The following is a 24109-nucleotide window of genomic DNA, read 5'->3' on the forward strand; positions in this document are numbered from 1 at the left end:
GATAATATCCCAAAAGCCCAATTTCTGAGAATAAGACGTATCTGCTCCACTGATAGGGATTTTAATGTTGAAGCTCAAAACCTCAATGTTATAATTAAATCTAGGGGATATAGTCATACCCTGATTCATAAGGCATACCAGCAATATATACAGAAATCGTGGTCTGATTTGTGGCAGAATACAAAAATCAAGTCAGAAGATGCATGGGGGGAACTCAGGATGATTACTATTTTTAGCACTAATACCTTCAAGATCCAATCTGTTATAAATAAATATCGGTATATATTAAAGTCAGATCAGTTTTTTGGACCACTGTTGGATGATAGATGTAAGTTTGGTTATCGCAGGGGTAAAACACTAGGAGAGTATTTTTCGGCTTTTAAGAAAGGAAACACTCAGGGTACTGGTTCTGGAGTCAAGACATTAGTAGGAAGCACTTTTTGTGGTCATTCTAAACTTTGCAAGTTAATATCTAGGACTATATCTTTTACTTCGATAAATACCCCCAAAATATATGATATAAGGTATTTGATTACATGTAAGAGTGAATGGGTTATATATATGGCTGTATGCCAATGTAGGTCGTTTTATATTGGACAGACTTAATGTTCATTTAAACAGCAGATAGCACTTCATGTTAGTGATATTAAATGTAAACGTACACGCAGTGCATTGTATAAACAAATTTTACAACATAATTCAGCCCATTTTGTGTTTTTGGGCATAGATAAAGTGGAGGGGGATTACCTTACGGTTTCTAAAAAACATGGCATTTTAAATAGAAAAGAACGTATGTGAATTATTAACTTGGGGGCATTATTTAAACCTGGTCTCAATGATCACTGGTAATATGGATTATATGTATATGCAAGAATATTGATGTATATATGTATATGTGTATTTCTATACACATATATATGTACATAACTGATTACATAGATTAATATTTTTCTACATGTACTTGGTTATGAAAATGATTCTCATGGGTGATGTATGTGATTTTTGGGTTTGACAATTATTTTGTACACACTGTGGCTTTCAGCATTTTTTCTCTATATATATTTGGGACATGCTGCTTCTAGTCACACACTGATGGCGCCATGTGGCAAAACCAGTCTGTGAAGCAGACTGTCTGCCATTAAAGCTGAGTATGCACCACTGCTTTGTTTGCTTGAGTTATGTTTGAGTGCTGGAGTTTTTGTGGTATTTTATATATATATATATATATATATATATATATGTTTACTATCAAAATGTTGTACAGCAGTTACTCAAAACTTGGAAGGTCGAAATCATGGTTCCAAGTTTCCGTAACATTGACCCGTACATGTTCAAATCCACAACAGCGAATGCTAGTGTACATTCACTCATATGAGGTTGATGTTCTGATTGGAGATTGCATTACATTTGGGATCGGGAAATTTACCCTTTTCCTCAATGTAGTGTGATCTCGAGGTTCATATATATAATAAACATAGGGTGTGGGGGTGCAGGGGAGCTTGCTCCCCTGCAAAACGTTGGTAGGAAATCAGCGGAAGTGAAGGTACATTGGGTAATGTCGATAATACTGAATTTCAAATTATCCACATTACCACTTTTGTTGTTTTGTTAAAAAATGTTTTCATTTTCAACTTTTTTTCGAGTAAGTCATTACTCGAACAAATGTGTTTCTAAATTTTGATAGTAAACTAATATATATTTATATATATCTATATCTATCCATATATATGTGTGTGTGTGTGTGTGTGTGTGTGTCTACAAAGAAAGACCAGCTAAGCTAGACTCCTCTTCACTAGGTATCACATTAAATCTCCGGTAGTGAAGGCCCCTGGTAGATACATAGATGTAACATAGTGACCACTGAGCTGGCCTGGCCAGTTCACTGATGATTGGTGCCTGGAGCAGAGGGGCAAACCTCTTCATTGCAAGTTAACAGGCAACACCTTCCCCTATGTCTGTATAAGGTTTACTACCCCTTGAAGAATTAGATTTCCTATCCTGTATGTCTAGAAATGGTTACCTTCAGACTCCAGAAAGTTTAGTGCAAAGAAAGAAGACAAAATTAATAATTTATTTTATTTAACATTTGTTAACCAGGAAAGTCTGACTTGGAACAAGCCAATTTTCAGTGGAGGCCCAGGGAGAAATGCTCCAAACACGTCTTTGTAACATGGGAGAAAACTAGAGAAAACCCACAAAAATGTAGGGAGGACATGCAGACTCTGCACAGAGGGCATACCAGCTGAAAATTGAACCAGAGAACCTCTTGTTGTGAGGCAACAACACTACCACTGCACCACTGCACCATCCACCATCCAACAAGAAGCAGATAAAGAAAGAAAGTGCCTAAGGCATGGAGTTCCAATGTAGAAGAGAAGCCCATACTGTATGTAATGTTCTGAAGTGGAGACGGTCCCACTGTGAGAACAACAACCACAGTAAAATCCTGCTTAGGTTACTAACAGTGCATAGGCACAAGGAAAGAAGACTATAGCCCTAAATTCATTTTGGACTAATTACTGAATATGGTACTGTTAAGAACTGTTTTACCTTTGGGCCCAAAGGGTAACCATTTGAAATGGCAGGACCCACTAGAGTGAGTCCCAAAATAAGGAGACTGAATGGCTGAAAAAAGGGAATTACATATGCTAAGTCAGAGATGGCCATTTCACAGAATATTCCCTTTTCTCTAATGTATGGTGATCTCGGAGTTGATATATATATAAGTTCAGGGGGTGCAAGGGGCTTACCCCCTGTAAAAAAGAAGTTTAAAAGAGAAGAGAGATATTCAGGATTTGCTCTTCTCTTGGATTTTCAGTATTTCTTTTTCGGCTTTTCGGCATTTCAAGAGTTGACATTCACTAGCAAGCTGGCCATATACTAAGTCAAGCTTTTATTTTAATTGTTTGTGATTGTCTTGTTTTCAAACTGAATTTCAAGTTGGCCGAATTAAGTATACTTTAATTCATTTTGGTTAAAAGAAATAAAAATTGTGCTGATGCAACCCAACATCCAGGCTTCATGTTTAAAGACTGAACTGCTGAACTAATTTGAATTGAAAAAAAAAATATATATATATATATATATATATATATATATATATATGGTTTGCTTAGTTCGCACAAAGTTTCAGTACTTCGAAACCCACTTGGTCGAGACCAGTTGTTCCAAGTACCAAAACTTTAAAAATTAAGTACAGAGATCACAATACAGCATGGAATGGGAATATTACCTTTTCCTCGCTGTAGTGCAATCTCAGAGTTGCTATATTTAAGTAGTGGGGTGTGGGGGCACAGTCCCCCACATGGGGGGTGTAGGGGATTTGCCCCCCTGCAAAACATGCTTTCTGTGTTTTTTTTTTTTTTTTTATTTTTAGTCAGCTGATCCGGCAACAAGGCTTCAGTAAAAGTCCACTTTCGTTGAAATGCACTTTCGCTGAGTGGGCATCTACTTTGTTCGATGTAATGTATTTTTGAACAAACAAAGTAGATCCATATATATATATATATATATATATATATATATATATATATATATATATAAATATTTATATATGGGTCTACCTCATATGATCGAAAGACCATTTGACCTAAACCCATTTGATCGAAAGTTCATTTCATCTAAAACCAGTATTCAAGGCATAAAACTGGGATTTTTCCCCCTCCCCAATGCCATGCGACCATAGAGTTGGTATATATAGTTAGGGGGTGTGGGGGTGCAGCCCCCCACATTGGGTGGGTGTGGGGGCGAAGCCCCCTAACCAGTTTCCTTTAAAAGAAGAAAATATAACAAAAAGTACAAAAAAAAAGTTAAAAAAAAACCCCCACACCCTCCTAGCTATATATACCATCTCCATGGTCGCACGACAGTGGGCAGAGGGACAAATCCCTGTTATCTGCCTTGAATACTGGTTTTCGATCATATGAACTTTCGATCAAATGAGTTTAGGTCAAATGGTCTTTCGATCATATGAAGTAGACCCATATATATATATATATATATATATATATATATGTGTGTGTGTGTGTGTGTGTGTGTGTATATATATATATATATATATGGTTCCACTTCATATTGTCGAATTATCATTTCATTGAATTGCAAAACATTGAGACCAAATCGTCGAAAACTCATAACATCGAATCTCAAATCATTGAAAACTATAAAGCAACTAGAAATAACATCCCACAGAGTTTTTACTACGTTTATGCAGGGGTCAAGCCCCCCTGCACCTCCATGTGGGGGGCTCTGCCCCCCCACACCCCCGTACATTAGATATACCAACTCCAAGGTCGCACTACAGTGGAGGAAAAAGGTAATTTCCTAACCCCACTGTAGTGCGACTTTGGAGTTGGTATATTTAATTTATATGGGGTGTGGGGGGTGGAGACCCCCACATGGGGGGTGCAGGGGGGCTTGCCCCCCTGCATAAATGTAGTAAACAGTGTCTGGGATGTTATTTCTAGTTGCTTTATAGTTTTCAATGATTTCAGATTCGATGTTATGAGTTTTCAACGATTTGAGTTTTTGATGATTTGGTCTCGATGTTTTGCAATTCAATGAAATGTTAATTTGATGATATGAAGTGGAACCATATATATATATATATATATATATATATATATATATGTACATATACATATATATATATATATATATCTGTGTGAGTATACATTTATATACAAAGAGTGAATGCACCCTATAACTTTATATGTATGCTTAGTTATAGTGAGATAAAGCCACAACTATGACTTAGATCCTATTACCACCACTCGGGTATCATTGAAAAACTCAGCAGCTTAAATGTTAACCCATACATCACAAGATGGGTTGCAAACTGGCTGAGTGACAGAACCCACAGGGTCAGAGTTGCTGGCGCCATGTCAGACTCAAAACCTGTCACAAGTGGTGTACCACAGGGCTCAGTCCTGGGCCCACTCTTGTTTGGCATCTACTTTTCCGAAGTACAAGCAAACACAGGAGGGTTATGGCTGACAAAGTTTGCAGAAGACTGCAAACTGGGCGCCATAGTAGAAAACACATCTGACACAGATATCCTTCAGAAGGGTCTCACAGAAACGGATAACTGGTGCCAGAGCCATGGCCTATAGTTAAATGCCAAAAATGCATAGTCATACCCTTCGGGAAAAACAAGGTTACCCTAGCTACCAAATAGGTGGCAATCCACTGAGCACAGAAGAAGTTATCAGGGACCTGGGTACCCAGGTTGATAGTAGTCTGTCATTCGACACCCATGTAGCTAAAGTAGTTAGGAAGACCTTCTACATTGCCCACCTTATCATGAAGGGATTCTCATCTAGATCAAGGAGGTCATAGTCTCCCTATACTCATCACTCATCAGACCAATGATTGAGTACAATGCCCCATTCGGAATGTATCTGACCCGACACTTGCAGCAGCTGGAGAGGCCACAAAAGTTCCTCACCAAAAGGATAAAGGGTCTCAAACATCTGTCCTATGCTGCCCGACTAAAGAACTCCAGCTCTATTCAGTCGCTACGCTTGCTCAGAGGTGACCTTTGCCTAACATACAAGGCCATGTCAAACCCAGATTTGATGAATATGCTTCACCTCAAAAATCTAGATCCGTCAGAGCCACAAGGGCGGAGACTTAAACCTCGACACGGCTATTAATAGGACGTGCTGGAGGGATAGATTCATCACCCAAAGACTCCCTATGCTGTGGAATAAAATCCCGGTATATGTGAGGCAGAGCACCTCGCTGGCCTTGTTCAAGAGAAATCTTGACCAATGGATGGGAGATCGCAGATATACCCCAGGGATTACCTCAGTGTCACTGCTCGACAGAGGCACAGCAAAATAATGGGTATAGTTCCCCATACTAAAGGGGTGGCGTAAGCCACAAAACTATGGGCTAGGCTTGTAAATGCCCTTGGGCAGATAGCCTAGTATGAACCTATGAACCTATGAACCTAAGAGCCGGAGGAGTTGGAAAGCAGGGTAAGACCAACAATGAGGTAATGCCTTTATAGTTCCCTTGGGGAAGGTTTGGGGTGAATGTCCACGTACAAATTCCTATGGAAGAATCACTGAAGAACAACAAAGAAGCAGGGCACTTTGAGGGCGTTGCATCACTTGCAGAAGTGAATAACATTGCCTTGCTGACACCCATTACATTATCAGTCCTGCAACATGATACTTATCATGCACTATGAACTAGGGCTTAAAATACAAAAAACCCTGTCCCCATTAATATATGATAGCCCCACCTTTGTCACTCACCCCTCGACCCCTAGGAGAAATGAGTGGACAGCAGGGGTCTTGCCTATTGGGAGAAATGAATGGGTCAACGGAGAGGGAAGAGAAGAAAGCATCCTGTTCACCAATGGTGAGTGTAAAAGTAGAAATAAATAAAGAAGTAAAACATATGTGTGTACACACATATGTGTGTAACAGGTATGTCTGTTTGCCTGCCTCTATTTATTTTACTGTTTCTCTAAAGCAGGAACTGCATGTATGCTTGAACCATACTATTGCCCTCTCCTATCAGTACTGCTTCTATCTGTCTACATATTCAGTGGGTTTAGCCAGTTAAATAATGTCCTGGATGCACTCTTGGTCCCAGTCAACACATCCTGATAATATAACCTCTGAATCAAAGAACAAGCAGGCATTTAGCTTACAGCTGTGAGCTTCTGCTTTGTTCCTCTAGACACACTAAATATGTGACTGTCTAAAACTATAATATTTACCAGTTTTAGAGCAGCAATACAGAAGTTCAGCAATATGCATGGCAAAAAAACTTGTTAGGCAAAAGTATTTCTCTATTGCTAAGGAATATATAAAGAAAGAAAGAAAAACAAACAAAACAAAAAAAAGAAAACGGACTAGTAAATCTGCAGTAAACCAACTCAGGATTTTAATGAGTACTGTTTTCCTTAAACAGATACTGCAAATTTTCTAAAACTTATTTAATGAGGTCTGCAAATAACTCATCCTATACTGAAACACCACTGATACAAAGCAAATGAAATAATTACATTTCTAGACATATGCTACTCCTGATAAAAATGCACATTAGTATTTTTGCACACCACCCCCATAACACACATTCAAACACAGAATGTCTGCTGCTGATCACTTTCAGTGCAACTTCTCTCACCTGACCCAAAGTGGCATGCCAAGAAAAAGAATCCAATCAGTACGCAGGTCCTCAGCACCGACATTCTGCAAGAAAATAAAGCCCCTGATGGAGAGCATTAAGATAAATCAGCTGCTGTTGTATAATAATTTGTTCACCAAGCTTGTGGCTCCCTTTCAAAGTTTTTCCTAAATAACTTTGTAAGGAAGTATTTCTTTATTTCAGTCAGCCAATCAAAACACAAAGTCATCTGTTGCTAGGCAAGCAAGGAAATGTTGGCTAAGTTCATTTAGTGACATTCTGTGAAAAGTGAAATTTAAGGTTTGATTTTTGTTTTTCCACAAATCTTTCCTTCAGGCAAGCATAACATAGCAGCAGCAGAATAAAATATATAAGTCTTGGCAATTGACAGCTTTTGAAACTGAACTTCTAGGCATTTAGAGTTTGTATGATTTTTAGAGTCAGCCTTTGCATTCATGATGCCCTGTGGCTCTTTATAACAAATTATTAGGGGTGATGTCTCCCCCACCTCCCAGATTGTATATAGCCTTATATGCCACTCCTATTCATACCCTAGTAGAAACATATGGCCACCTCCCAAATGCTAGCACCACAGCTGGTCAATGGTTTGCATATCATTAAGGTTGGCCCCATGCGTTTTGTGTACATTCTTATTATTCTTTATTCCTGCAATATGCATACAGAGTATGTCTCCGTATTCATTTCAGAGTACTACATTTTCCTAAATTCTAAAACATTTTCCCCTCAGGTGATGTCTCAATTGCCTGATTTCCTAGTATCATTTATAAATAAGGCGATGCCAGTATATCTTGTTACTAATACAAAGATTTCCATAACATAAAGGATTATGATCAGGTTTCTGATCACAATCAGGTTGTTATTTCTTTGAGAAATGGATATCAGGAAGTTCATGTCAAGAACTTATATAAGTGCATAAGTACTTGGTTATGATCAAAGAGATATTGTCACAAGTCTTTGTAGTACATGGAGCTTTAACTTCTCCATCTACTACTAGTTACAGACGTAAAAAAAAATAGAGTAGACAAGCCAGTGTTTACAGCTTTGAAAGCTGCTTTAACACATTCAGTGCTGCCTCATAAACGACAGCCAGAAATGAAGTGTATCTGGTTTTGTAACAACTTTAAAATCTCTAACACACTTTGCTCTGCCATAAACAGAAAAGGACATCAGTCTGATGTATTATCACAGCTAAAGTTACTTCAGCCTCCTGTTGCCTTTCTACACAAAGCAGTGGCTGCTGGTTAGGCTCTACAGTGAGACTAGACTATAACAGTGCTGAAATGTGCTAAACAAACTTTGCCAGGCATCTTCCTTACATCACAAAGGTGTTTAACAAGTTTGTCTTCTTCCCAGATTTGGAGCATAATTGTATTTTCCTATGTGCTACACTTACATTCTTGGAATCATGGCTGCAATTTATTATTTATACTATCAATTATTCATTACCTTAAAACAGAAACTATCCTGTTTTGTATTTTATGCATACTGTATGTATTAAAATACAATTAAAATAAATATACATTTTTAAAACAGGCAGTATATAATATCTCTTTAAGAAGTATAGAGCAGTTCAATCTCTCCTTGGTAATATGATGGTGGTTCAATGACAAAATCTCAACTTCACAAATACACAGTCTGAATTTCAGTCTTCTGGTCACTGCTGTCATGTGGAGTTTACATGTTCTCCCCTATGTCTGTGCAGGTTTTGTCAGGTACTCCAGTTTCCTTGCAAAGGCATGCCAGTTGATTACTAGACTAAATTATCCATATATTTATCCTTCCTTTTGTAACATTGGTCAGGGCAAAAAGTGGCCCATGATCCAACCCACTCACCTGGTTAATAAATAATATATTGAAGGAAGGATACTCAAGACATTAACAAAGAATGTGATATTAGCATTTTTATCAGTAAATAAGAAAATAATGTGTCTTAGGTCTTTCTACCTACAGTCCCTAAAATATGATAAAACATAAAGTACACGTAGTTCAGTTTTTTTTCAGACAATTTCTGTAAAGATGATTAGGTGAAGGCTATTGAAGGCTATTGCATTCAAGAGACACTGCATTAAAAAATTCAAACCCATAAACCAAAGGATGATGTTGTGGAAAGCATAGCCCCAACATTTCCCATGCAGGGAGTGAATACCTGTATCTTAAACACAGGTGACGCAGCATCCCACAGGAAGAGGTGAAGTAACTAGAAATTCAAAAACCTGGGCACAGCAAGGAGCGAGCTTTCAAGTCATAAAAGTCCATGTTGTATATTTCTGCAACCTACAGCACTGAGAATATATAAGAAATACTTCAGGGTGGAGCAATTATGCACAAACACCTTTTAAATGCTGATTCAGTGAATACAATGCTGCAGCCCAGGGATGCACATGCACATATGCCCATGTGTTTGCCCATGTGTTTCAGCATGCCATGCATGCACTTTTATTTCCTCCCCTTTTCCTTTAAATATATAAGAGAAATATAAATGTAACATTAACAGTAGACCACTGTGTTGTATAGTATGTTTTTATACATTTTCTAGTTTTATAAAATGAATGATCAAAATACTGACATTGAAATTCACAAAGACAACAGTTCAAATGTTGGTAGATTGCCCATAGAGAACATGTACACACACACACACACACACACACACACACACACACACACACACACACACACACACACACACACACACACACACACACACGTGCACAATGCTGTGATGCAGAACTGTAAAATTATTACAGTTAAGAATGATATTAGGAATATTGCTTGTGAAACACCTGCTTTTGTTAATAAAAAATAAAAACAAAACATTTTGACAAAAAATGGTAACCAGTCACTAGGTGGCACCATTAACCCAAGGAGTAATGGGTACCTTGGCTGTAATAATTACAAACAATATAAATACAAATTAATTGCCCTTTTTTCTGTAGCAACACCAAAGGGTTTATGAAGTCCCAGGGTATTTTAATTGATATCTGGGCGGTGCAGTAGTGCAGCAGTTAACATTGTCACCTCACAGCAAGAGGTTCTCCAGTTCAATTCTTGGCTGGGGTGCCTTCTGTTCGGAGTTTGCATGTTCTCCCTGCGTTCACTTGGGTTTCCTCCGGGTACTCCGGTTTCCTCCCACATTCTAAAGACATGCGACTGGAGCGTTTCTCCCCAGGCCTCTGCTGCAAATAGGCTCTGTGTAACCTAGTCAGACTTTCACAGTCAACAAATGATAAATAAATATTGTATGTGTGACTGCCTGTATGGCATGCAATGCTTTTTATAGTGGTAGAACAGCACAGATTGAGAAAAATAGTTTGGGCCAAGATGCCAGTCTGATAGCAGCAGAAATCCATAGCTCTGCTTAGATTTTAATATCCTGACAGGAAATATACTTTAATTTTTAGAAACATCTAACTAAAAGTATACTAAAAGATAGATTAACATAGACTCTTTATTATTTTCTAAAAATGAATACATAGTCAAGAGAATTTTTTAATTATTCCTGTCAAGAAGTTTTTTACTGAAGATCTCACTATATAAACAACTAAAAGAACCCACACCAGGAGAGTGCAGTGTAGAAAGAATTACATTTTATAATAACAAACATCCAAGATGTGTCACTAAAAATGAACAAATTTGAAAACAAAATGGATATTATCAAACAAGAATGCAGTAAACAACTGGAACTTCTAAATGGAATAGTAAAAAAAACAGTCTGAACAGATTCTTGCCTTAGAGAAAACAGTAATTGACCTAGATACTAGAGTGACAGAAAATGATCATCACAATGAATTTCTTCTGAAACAAAACACCAGGCTGATTGAGAAACTCGAAGACCTTGAAAGTAGATCAAGGAGGAATAACATAAGAATATATGGAATTCCTGAGAAAGAAGAGGGTGCTAACATGATTCAATTCCTCAATAAGTGGTTTTCATCAGCACTAAACATGCTTGAATCCCTCTCTTTTGAAATTGAGAGGGCTCATCGGTCCCTGGCAAATATAGCTTAATCTCTGAGTTCATCTAACCCCAGGTCTATAATAGTTAGATTTCGTTCCTCACAAGACAAGGACTTCGTATTGAAATCAGCTTGGACTAATTCCCCTATCAAGATGGGTGAAAAAAGTTATTTGTTTTGACAATTAATATACCTCTACAGTCATATCCAGAAGAAAGGAGTGTGTTCCTCTAATTAAGTCCTTGAAAAAAGCCAATATTAAAGCTCAAATTATTTTTCTTGCAAGAATAAAAATCACCTTGCCAGAAGGAGTGAAGATCTCTGATTCCCTACAAGAATCAGTAAAATTTATCCAAAAGAAGAAAATACTATCAGACATAGAAGAAATGGAATGGTCATCCCAGAGTTTGAAGAGACAGGCAACAAAAAAAATGAATGGTCTGTGAAGGAAGGAGCAAACAAAACTAAGAAACTTACTAAAGGACAAATTAATAAATTCCTTCTAATTTTAAATGCTTTGTTTTATGAATCATAATATATTTGATTCTGGAAAATCTCTATACTGTAAGGTAATGTGAATCATCTTTATTATTAACATTCGCTTTTCCTTTCGATATCTACTTTTTCTAATTGCATATAGTACTAAGTATTTAGATAACATTCTCTCTCTTTCTCTCTCTCTCTCTCTTCATAGCTTCATAGGTTCATAGGTTGGTACTAGGCTATCAGCCCTAGGGCCTAACCAAGCCTAGCCATAACAATTCCCTGGCTATTTCTTCCCACATTATTTACTTTCCTGGACCCCTGTCTAGCAGGGTGACTGACGTGATCCCTGGGGTGAATTTCCTTTCTCCCATCCAATCGTCAAGGTTCCTCTTGAAGAGGTCCAAAGAGGCACTCTGCTTGACATGTATGGACAATCTATTCCAGAGTCTGGGGAGTCTCTGGGTCAGGAACCTATCCCTTCAGCATGTTTTGTTTATTGTGATGACAGGGTTTAGATCCCTGGAGCGTGTAGCTCTGAGGGATTGGGATTTCTTTAAGTGTAGCATGTCCAACAGCTCTGGGTTTGACATGGCCTTGTATGTTAAGCAGAGATCGCCTCTGAGTAGATGATATGTGACAGAGTATAGCTGGAGTTTTTTAAGGTGGTCAGTGTAGGGCATTTGCTTTAGGCCTGTGATTCTTTTAGTGAGGTATTTCTGAGGCCTTTCCAGTTGTTGCAGATGTGTTGAGAGGTACATACCAAATGGGGCGTTGTATTCTATAATGGGTCTAATGAGGGATGAGTACAGTGGGACAATGACCTCCTTTTTTCTGGATGAAAAGCCCTTCATGATGAGGTGTGCCACATAGAAGGATTTTCTGACTGTTGTGGCGATGTGGTTATCGAAGGTGAGACCACTGTCCACCTGTGTCCCTCAGTCTCTTATCACACTTTCTGTGTTTAGTGTACTGCCACCTATATGGTAATTCATGGATACATGTTTTTTTCCCAAAGGGGATAACAATACATTTCTTGGCATTGAGCTTGAGCCCATGGCTCTGGCACCAAGCATCTGTTTCTGTAAGGCCCTTTTGTAGAGTATCCACATCATTTGGGGATTCGATAATGGCTCCCAGTTTGCAGTCATCTGCAAACTTTGTTAGCCAGAGCCCCTTAGTGTTGACCTGTACTTCAGAGAAGTAGATGCCAAACAAGAGCGGCCCCAGGACTGAACCCTGAGGTACTCCACTTGTCACTTGTCTGGGGCTGGATTTGGAGTCGGCTACTTTACAGTGTGGGTTCTATCAGTAAGCCATTTAGCAACCCATTGGGTGACATAGGGATTAATGCCCAACTTAGTAAGTTTATCTATGATTCCAGAGTGGGGGATTGTGTCAAAGGCCTTGGCAAGGTCTAGATAGGCTGTGTGGACCACCTTACCCTTGTCCATGGCTCTGGAGACTGATTCAAAGAAGTCAATCAGGTTCAGGAGACAAGATCGGCCCTTCACAAACCCAAACTGGGTGGGGTCCAGTGTTTGAAGGTTGCCAATATCTTTGTTTATAAGTTCCATGATAATACGCTCCATGGCCTTGCAGATAAGGCTTGTCAGACTGATGGGACGGTAGTTTCCGGGATCCAAGGTGGATCCCCCCTTGTGGATTGGGATAACTGTAGCTCTGCGCCACTCAGTGGGCATGAAACCTGAGGTGAGGCTATGATTAAACATGACACTTAGGTGAGGTGCATGATTCATATTGTAGTTCATGTAGTACACAGCCCGGGATGTCATCTGGTCCCATGGATGCTGTATTCTTGGCTTTAGAGAGTGTGTTTTGTACCTGTGTGGCCGTTATTACTGGAATTTGGCAATCTTCCGGTATTGAGATGGGCCATTTAGGGGGTGAGAAGGGGGTGAAGTTGGCACTGAATCGATCTGCCAGGATATTGGCAATATCCTTCGGATCAGTATATTTAATGCCATTCTGTTTTAGCTCAGAGCAGATCTGAGCATTGCCATTTATATTCTTGACATAGTTATAGAATGTTTGTGGTTGTCTTTGGAATCTTTGGCAATTTTATTTTCGTAACTAGCTTTGGAGGATTTTATGAGGCATCTCAGTTTCTTACTGAGGCTAGTAAGGGAATTTTTTGCATCCTAGGATTTTCCTCTTTTCTGCAAAAGTTTCTTCCTTTTGTTGTAAAGTTTGTTTATGACAGGGGACCACCAGATTGGCTTCCTTTTTTGAATGAGAGCATTTTGGTTCTATTTGGGATGGCACGATTCATGCATGAGTGGATGTGCTCGTACAGTGCCTTAGTGTAAGATTCAGCAGTTGAAGTTTCAGTTCCCGTCTGCATGGGTGTCATGATGTTTGTCACTTCTGACTTGAGTAGCATGAAGTTGGCTTTGGAGAATTTTTTTTATGGTGGTTTGTTCGGGGGGGGGGTGGGGGGGGGATGTGGATATTAAGGGTGATTAGCTTATGGTCAGACCTGACTAACGAGGGAGTGACCATAGGTATGGAGCATTGATTTCCCATGTTGGTAATGACCAGGTCTAGGATATTGGAGCCCCTGGTGGGACTATGGATTAGTAGATCCAGGGCGTTGGAATTTATGAATTCCAAGAACCGTTCTGCAAAGGTGTTGGGACATGAGTAGTTTTCCCAGTTAATGGCAGGGTAGTTAAAATCACCCAGTATTAGGGTGTTTGGTTCTATCTTAATATTTTCCAGTATGTTTAGAAAGGTGTAGTGAGAATCTTGGGGTATGGTGGGGATCTGTAGCAAGCTACAATTTGGATTGCAGTCTTACCTAGTATTAGTTGCACTTGGAGAATTTCAGACACATTGTGTTGGCCAACTAGCCTGGTGGTGTGAATATCCTTGGTGAATATTGACACCTCCACCTTTAGTGTTTCGTCCTGGTTTGTTGGCGAAAAGTGTGGTAAGAGTTGTAGCCTGGTATTGCAGGGTGCTCTCTGGAGCCTTGAACCAGGTCTCAGTTACTGCACAGATATCGATGTTCTCCATTTTAGGAGTGCCTCGAGAGTGCATTTTGAGGTTTAGACTTCTAGCATTGAGTAGCATTACCTTCAGATTTTGCATGCTTGTACCTGTTACGGTGGTGGTTTTGTCCTTTGAAGTTTGCCTAAAAAAGGCACTACAGGGGTGGCAAGAGCCTTAGCCAGTAACCTGAATCCCAGAGGCGACAGGTGCAGACCATCTCTGGCAAAGCATCGTGGTCTGTCAATCATGTCATCCCAGGCAGACAGATACTGGATCCCCTTTGAATGACACCATAAGCTTAGCCAATTGTTGAAGTCAATCATTTTATCCTTATATTGTGGTATCATTCTGGGCAAAGGCAGGATGCTACTCAGGGCTAGGGTCATACCTGCCTGGGCCACATGATCCAAGAGCTCTTCCATGTCTCTTTTCATGTAGTCCAGGGAGGTACGTCTCAAGTCATTCACTCCAACATGGACAATGACAGAGTCATATTTGTACTTGTTGTGGAGTGACTTGAGTGCATGCGTTATGTGGCGGATCCTAGCACCCGACAGGCAGCTGACTGTAATTTTCTCCTTATTCAGCCTGGTGAGAGGGACATCAGTGTGCGGACTATAGAGTCACCTATGACTAAAGTGTTAGGTACATTGTCTTGCCTTAGGGGCTGTTGCTGGGTGGCACACTGGTGTTGTGAACTATGTGACACATTGGTTGTGATTGGTGTTTCCGCTTCAGCTTCAGAGGTCTTTGTTGCTTGGGCAGGTTACAGTTAAGGGCCTCTGCATATGTGGATTTAGTGTTGCTATATGTGGGTGTTGGTGGTGCGGGTTTAGAAGGACTATGTGTTGCTTGAGGTGTAGTGTGGGTGTTAACCTTCTCCTCTTGACTGTATAGCACAATCTTGGGTGGAGAGAGCTTTGCTTCCATTTTGGCTATGTAAGTGCATCTCTCACAGGTTGTAGTGTTGGGTGGTAGGAGGAGAGGGTTGTCTGTGTACATGAGGCAATTGCTGCATTGCCCCAGTATGCCCAGATTCACCATGTGGGCAGGAGAAATCACCGGAAGCTGACCCTTGGACATGCCTGGTTTGGGGCTTTTTTTTTTTTCTTTGTAAAGTATAGGAGCTGTTTCCTTAGCAAGGTACTTTGCAATTATAGGCTGTTTAGTGCCTAGTATTAATTTCTCCTTGTCTTCTTTCTTCCTGTTCTTTTTTGTTATTAATGTTCCTTTTGTCTCTTTTTCCCTCTATAATTACTTTACATACTTTTCCCTTTTAAATAACTACAAATGATATATGTCTTCTAATTCTTCAGTAATAGTATAATTTGACTTAATACCAAAGTGTGTTTGTTCTAGTGAGTCAGTGGTGGTGTAACAATATGTTTCTGATGAGTGTTTCTAACTAGATGTTTTAGACTCTTTGTTTAGACACACATAAACATTAATTCAGTACATTAATGGTGTTTTATAGATGGGTAAATATAAGTTTTTTTTGTACACACAGACGCACGCACACACACACACACACACACACACACACACACACACACATATATGTTATAAAATTATTTCTGATTTGCGGCAGCTGTTGTTACTTCTAAATAGCTGTTTTTATATGAAAGGGTTAATTTTTTCATGATGTTGATGTTTTGTGAAGAAACTGGTGGTCTGCATGACTGTTCTCATTGTGGAGATTCATGACATGCACTGACAAGGCAGCTTGAGTGTTTTTTTTTTTTTCTGTAAACTCTAAGGTTCAAGATTTGATTTCCCACTGAAAATGTTTTTTTTTCCACACTAGAGACAACCTCTGCTATGCATGACCCTGTTTAGATACTTTTTAACAAGTTTATGAAGCTGCAGCTTGAGGAAACAACAGTGATGACATCACTTGACCTTTTGAACTTGTTAAATGACTGTATTTAGAATTATTTTCTCTTGTAATTATGTTATCCTTCACTTATATACTTTAAGTGGTAAATAATTAGTTCTGATAAAAGTGTTTAACTCCTTTGAAAATACCTATATTATTTTATAGATGCATACATTTTGCAGATTCAATGACACTTTTAGTAATTAAATGTCATCAAATGAACTAGGAGCTGCATTAGAAAACTAATTATGCATATTGACATCAGACTTATGTTACATAACTAAACCTTTAGTAACTAAACAGAGGGTTGTGAGTTTTTTTTTTTTTTTTGTAATAAATGTTATATATATATATATTCAACAGATCCTTACATGAACAATGTTAAATAGATGACTGACAAAATGGTTAAAACATCTGATGTTTCTTGAAAAGTCTTGGAAATATTGACAATCTTCTTAACCTTCAGCTTCTAATGTTCATAAATACTTTGATCTGATGTGTATTTCTGACATATCTACTTGCCAAAGGTGTTATTATTATATGTGACATATTCATATGCCTTCAGTTATATTGGACACTCTCATTCTAATGTATATTTCATGGACTCAGATTTCTTTAGTTGCATTCATAATGCTTTTCTTTTTTGTTTTTATACTATATTCTAAGCAGAGATGGATAATTTATGTCTTTGGATGTTGGAGAGGTGGTGGATGGATGGTTTAATTAAGTTTTTAACTAAACCAGAAACTTTATGTTTCATGTATGTGTTTGTAAATAGTTTTTTATTTTTGAAAGTAGCGCTTAATACACATTATACATCCATGATAAGTAAGTTTTCAGTAGATTTCAAGTCAACATGGAAGAAAGATCTTTCAGTAAGTAACAACATACACATTATAGTCAATGGCTTATAAATGTTTATCATTAAATATTAGTGGTTTGAACAATAATGTCAAAAGACCTGGTTTGCTTAAATATATCAAAATGCATAAAGCCCAGATCATCTTTTTACAGTAAAACCATCTATTAAAAAAAGACCTACAAAAATACTTATTTAATGGCTATACCATTCTGGCTGATTCATGTTTTAAGAATAAGAGAAGGGGCACTCTTATTCTATGGAAAAATACTTGTACTATGCCAAGAATTATCAATACAATTTCAGATAAAGATGGGATGCTAAGCATGATTATTTTGGATAGCAATAGGGAGCATTATACTTTGATTAATACATACTGGATACCAGGACTAAGTACTAAATATGTTGATAAATATCTGGACCTAATTACTTTAAATGCAAAAGGGGAAATTATAGTAACATTTGATTTTAACTGCCTGTTAACAGGCAATGATACTTCTAAAATGGTAAAATAAAACTAACATCTCAAGCCAAGAAGTCAAATGACTTTACAAACCAGATGAACCTTAAAGATATACATGGTCTAAGAGAACATTATTCCTTATTCTGTACTCTCTATTCATATTGGTTTGGTACACAAACAAGCATTGATAAGGTCTTTGCATCAAATAATATATACTCAAAAATAAGTGACGTAGCTATAATGACTTGTCCACTTTCAGACCATAATGCTATAAACTTTACATTAACTATGCATACAGATGATTTAAGATTTCTGAAGAGAATTCATGCTTACATGACTAAGTTAAAAGACTTTAGGGAATGGATAATGAAAGAAATAGACATGTTTATGGAAACAAATGATAATGGTGAAGTGACTGATACTATACTATACTATGGGACACCATTAAAGTTTATATATATGGCAGAATAAAATCTTGGTACCTTAAAAAAAAGGAGAGAGTGGGACAAATAACTTTTAGATTTACAAAAGAAAACATAGGCAAGATAAAAATGGACACAAAACCAACATAATTAAATTACTAAGTTAAATTAAAAATAATTAGAAGTTCTAAATCATAAGGTAGCCATAAACCTGGAAAATTTAAATTACAGTCTTATGCTGTAAATCCCAAATATCTACATAAAATAGTGGTAAGATCCAAAAAAATAAACAGTCAAAATCTCATTGATGAGATTAAATATAAAAGTGATGGTTCAGTTAAGAGTGCATCTAACTTAATTGGCATATTAAAAGTGTTCAAAAACTACTATAAAGATATAAATAATAACACACCACATTTGGAGACAAATAATGTAATAAATACTTTTATTCAAGAAAACATAACTACTAAGATGTCAATGCAACAAAATAACATATTAAATAAACAAATAACACTAACAGAAGTGAAAGAGCAAATAAAACATTTTAAAGATAATAAAGCTCCAGGACTAGGTGGAATAATTCCTGAACTATGTAAGATTTTTCCTGAATACATAATAAAGAAAATTATGAGTACCTTTACTGTGGTTAAGCAAAAATGTATAACACCACCATCATGGAAATATTCGGTTATTTCCCCATTTTAAAACAAGGTAAGGACCCCAAATCTTGTGATTCATATAGGCCAATTTCATTACTAAACACTGATTATGAAATTTTCATGACAATAATAGCTAATAGGATAAAGAAAATATTACCTAATCTAATATATAATGATGAGACAGGGTTCATTCTTCATAGAAAAGTGCAAGATAACATTATTAAATTACTATAATTAATAGACATAGCATGCAAATACAACTAACAACTATTATCAGCCTAGACATAGAAAAGGCTTTTGATTCTATTAGTTGGTCTTATCTACAAAGAATTCTGATTTTGAATTCTGTCAACTTATAGTGGGGCACAAGCTTATGTAAAAATCAGATCATGTCTATCCTCACCACTAGAAATTCTCAAGGGAACTAGACAAGGTTGTCCTTTATTTGCTACATATATCAGAAACAAGCAAAATATAAAGGGCTTTCAAGTTAATAAGGACTATTGTCCTAAGATACAATTATTTGCTGATGATATGTTGTTAATATTGGGTGATATTGATGGTTCTTTGCATGCTGTTACAGATAACTTAAGCAAGTTTGAAAGAATTTCAGGGCCTAAATTTAATCATAATAAATTCAAAACATTGCTAATTAACAAAAGATCAACAAAAACCTAAGATAGAGTAGCCTGTTTAATTGGGAGAATTGTCTATTAGAATATTTGGGTGTCAGTATAAAGAGTACATGGAAAGAGTCTGTTAAACTAAACTACAATAATTTAATAACCACCATTAGTGAACTAATCAAAAGATGGAATAAAATGTTCTTCATAATGGAGGATAGGCTCTCTTTAATTAAAATGATACTTTTACCTAAAATTTTGTTTTATACACTGTCATTGATACTACCCCTCCCAAAATGTATTTAAAAAATTAGATTCCATGCTACTTAATTTTTTTTGGTTCCTCTTAAAACCTATGATTGCATATAAATGGCACATTAGAGCTTGGAACAGTAATGGGATAGCATTCCCTAGCTTAGAATTTTATTCCAAATCAGTTATAATTAATGTAATATTACATTGGATCTCAACTACCTATATATCTGGCTGGAAAATAATACATGAGATTCATGTAACTGATGTCAGAACTATAGAAAATCAATTTAAGGAACAATATGGAATAAGTAGAGTTCATTGGCTTTTACATGAATTTTGTTTATTTAATAAGAAGTTTGATCATTTTTTGTATGGCATTAATCAAATATTTAATAACTTTAAAAATATAATTGATTGTAAGTACACCATTAAACAATTCCTAGTTCTTATATTCCCTATAGCATACTCTCCTGATTGCCTAGGTTCTTTCAGTATCAATGCGATGCAAAAATTAAAGGAAAATAACTTGATACTCTGGCATCAGTTTATTGAAAATAAGAGTATTAAACCACTAAACTCTCTTCTGTGTAGTTTTGGTAATGGTCAAGACAGTTGGTTGTTTATACACTCATTACAGCAGTTTATAGAAAACAAAATGAGAGTATCAATCAACCTAGAGACTGAATCTATACCTAGTTTGATCCAGCTTTTTATTAGGTGTCTTGAAAAGACAAATGTCAAAAATTAAGTGTCTCACTTATCTATAAGATACTAAGAGAAGACACTCTAAAGATTGACTCATAGTTTTGGAATTAATATGTAAAGATTAATGGAGAACAAATATATGATGAATCCAAAAAACTGTTATTGAAATCTACATATGGCACCTCTTCTTCATTATATTGGAGATTGTATACATGAAAATTTATGAATAGAAGTTTCTATATTTTACATAAAATAAATCTTATACTCAAAAACAGTGAAAGAAAATGTTGGAAATGTGAGGAATTACTAGAAGCCAACTGGGTTCACGTGTTCATTGAATGTAGAAATGTTGTTCAATACTGGAAAGACTTCAGATATTTTGTAAATGCTTTATGGTCTGATAACTGTCATATTTCTAACTCACTAATCCTATTCAATATTCCTATACCTAATGTAATACCTAAATCTCAGATTCTGTTACTCTGGTCAATTCTTGCAATTGCCAGAAACGTTATTACTTTGAACTGGAAAAGTAAACAAGATTTGATGTTTAAAGAATGTATTAATTTAGCAAATGTTGTTTGTAAAAATGAACTGCAAACCATTTGTTATAGAGCTCATAACATTACTCATAAAAAAATAGCATGGCAAAAATTGGAAAACCTTTTGAACAAATACTGATAACTTCACATGGATAAAATGATTGTTTATCATGGATGAATGTAAATATTGTAAGCAATTTTGTTATTGTTTATTGTATTTGTTATATGTACATTTGTATTTGTTTATAATGAAAAAATGTTTTTAGAAAGAGAAAGTTCATGAGCATAATTATTCTATCTTTGAAAAGGATGACAAAATGTTTTGCATAAACTTTTAGGAAAATGTAGTAATTTTAAACATTTTTGTTTTATGTTCCAAATGTTATAATAAATAATGGACAAATAATGTCCAATCTGGGCGGCGCAGTGGTGCAGCGGTTAATGTTGTCACCTCACAGCAAGAGGTTCTCTGGTTCAATACTCAGCTGGGGTGCCTTCTGTGTGGAGTTTGCATGTTCTCCCTGCGTTCGCGTGGGTTTCCTCCTGGTACTCCGGTTTCCTCCCACATTTCAAAGACATGCATCTGGAGCATTTCTCCCCGGGCCTCCGCTGAAAACAGGCTCTGTGGAACCTAGTCGGACTTTCCCGGTCAACAAATGTAAACTAAAACTAAACTAACTAACTTATAAATATGGACATTAGAAAATGACAAAAATTTTAGACTGAAAAGGATATTATTGATAAGTGCTTTTAAATTCAACTTTCATGCCAGTATTGAATGATCACATTAATCGCCTTGTTAACTGGTCTGAAAGATTTGGAGATAACAGGGTTCACTGCTTGTTTGTATATCAATAAAGGGATTCATCATCATCCTGCTTGGCTGACTTATCCTTTTTTTTTTTTTTATAAAAATGCAAGATCTAAGTTTGCATGCAATAAAAGCAACCCTAAATTATTATTTAATAAATTGCATGTTATATTTCAGAGTACTTCTTATGCTAATATGTTCATGGAGACCTGGCTGATAACAAAACCTCTTCAAAACTGAGTAAGACATAGTATGCTTGTACAAACAGCTGATGTCATTCTTTGACTGCATGGCATATAAATGTCCATCAATGTACTGTGACAGTTTCAGCATGGCCTTCCCCTTATAGAGGCTTTACTGCCATCATGTCTCATAATATGCATGACTTTGCATGTATCACAGCTGAAATTACCTTTTACGCCAATTTTTGCTTCAAATGCCCCAAATTTAGATACTGATCAGAAACAATATATTTACAATATTTGCTGTGTGCCCCAAGGATTTTCAGCTTCACAGTGTACCAATTCATGGTCCTCCGGTTCTAATATGCTTTTCATATTGTTAGTTTTAAAATTAACAAACATAAATGTTTAAACTAAAATTTCACATAAACCATTGTTACATAAAAGGATACACCAGTTATTCTGAATTATTTGTTTAGTGCTATATGAGTTCAAACTGAATGGCATTTTTATAGCACAGATAAATTATTGATTATTCATAGGACGTATTGCAGCCAAATTTACATCATTATATAAACATGTGGATATTTGGTTTGCCTATACTGTTTAGATGTGTCGCCGCTGTTTTTAGACATTCCTGTTAACATATCTCTTCATCCAAAAAGTCATTATCCTTAGCTGTCAAATGTGACAATTACAAATTACCCTTTTATGACTTTTTTCTTGATATATTTCAGATGTCAGCTGTTATGAAACACGTGCAAATTTACCTGCATACATTTATGAGGAAAAACAGTAGTATATTTTTGCACAAAACATTAAACCTCACTTCAGCATCTAAAAATGAAATAATAAAATCAGAGATGGCTATGAAATTCAAAAGTTCAGTATTGTCATTCAAGTTACTAATAAGCAATTCCAAATCATGTCTGTAACCTTTACACTATATAAATATGTCAACTATATATTTATAAAATAACATGCTTAAGTTCAAGTTGTGCTGTGCTAAAAATTGCTCCCATTCTGATAGTTTGTTAAAAGAAGTTTAGCAAATGAAGCAATATCTAGAGAGTTGCATAAAATATCTGCACCAAAAAATTACTATGAATAATCAATGCTAACAATATACTGTCTAAACAATCTTTATTGTTCCAATTTACTTTTTTTGTAAGGAAACTCCAGAAAAATATCAGAGCTGTGCCCTGAGGAATACAGGTGTACAGAAACTCTCTGCCAGGGATGACTATGATGAGCAAGAATTCTCCATATTCATCTAAATGAACTTTACCCATTTCACTCAGAAAATGTCAGGTTTCTCATATATAAAAAGTGTGTTTTTCAACTAATGTCCACCATGCAGACCACCAACAAGGCCAAATGTCTTGTCTTAGCACAACTGGCAGATACTATGGGCTTGAATGGGAGGGAAATTTCTGTTTTTGTAAATCTTTGGTATTCGCAAGAAAGTCCTTTGGGTTGTTGGCCTAGTAACAGTCTGGTAACAGTCTATGAATCTTAGTTTTCTTCACTCTTAAAATGAAATAAATGTTTTCATCAGTGTGTTCACATATCAACTGTTCAGATATCAATGTGACTGTTCCTTGATATCCTTTATAAATTTCCTGTAAGGATATTTCATATAAGAGGTTTCATCATCCAACAATAAAAAAAATAAATTACTGCAATCACTGGGGAACATTACCACTGCTTCCTCACGATTATCAACTTCCATGAATTTATATTATTTCATGCAGTACATTTTTGAAGGGTGTTATGTTATGCAGTGATCAAGCTGTAGAAATATCTTGAGGTTCTAATATCCCTCTCACATGTATTTTCAGAAACATTCAAGATACTGTGTAGTGGATGGTTAGCTGTGTTTGTTTTACACAAAACTACATTTGGCACCAGCTTTTAGTGATGAAAGTCTTGCAATAATCACTTAAAAGTTTAGTTTCATTATGAAGAGCTTTTGCTCCAAAATAGTCTTGCTAATATTACCTCTATTGGGTTAGAAAAATGAAAATCCTGTTTTAAATATTGATATGATCATTTATAAAAATATAATCAGTTAATTAAAAATGTCATTGTCATTTC

General features: G+C 36.4%; 1 protein-coding gene across 1 annotated transcript in view; it reads right to left on the bottom strand.

Annotated features, from left to right (window-relative positions):
• LOC122811467 (HLA class II histocompatibility antigen, DM beta chain-like) overlaps positions 1 to 7316 on the bottom strand; it is a 211668-nt gene extending 204352 nt beyond the window's left edge. The window contains exon 1 of the mRNA XM_044083322.1: positions 7144 to 7316. Coding sequence (XP_043939257.1) covers positions 7144 to 7207 — 64 coding nt within the window. The 5' untranslated portion in view covers positions 7208 to 7316. The remainder of the gene's footprint in view (positions 1 to 7143) is intronic.
• Between the last annotated feature and the right edge of the window lie 16793 nt (positions 7317 to 24109).

The sequence above is a fragment of the Protopterus annectens genome, chromosome 9.part0 (genome assembly GCF_019279795.1).
Source record: "Protopterus annectens isolate FY-2018-M chromosome 9.part0, PAN1.0, whole genome shotgun sequence".
NCBI lineage: Eukaryota > Metazoa > Chordata > Ceratodontiformes > Protopteridae > Protopterus > Protopterus annectens.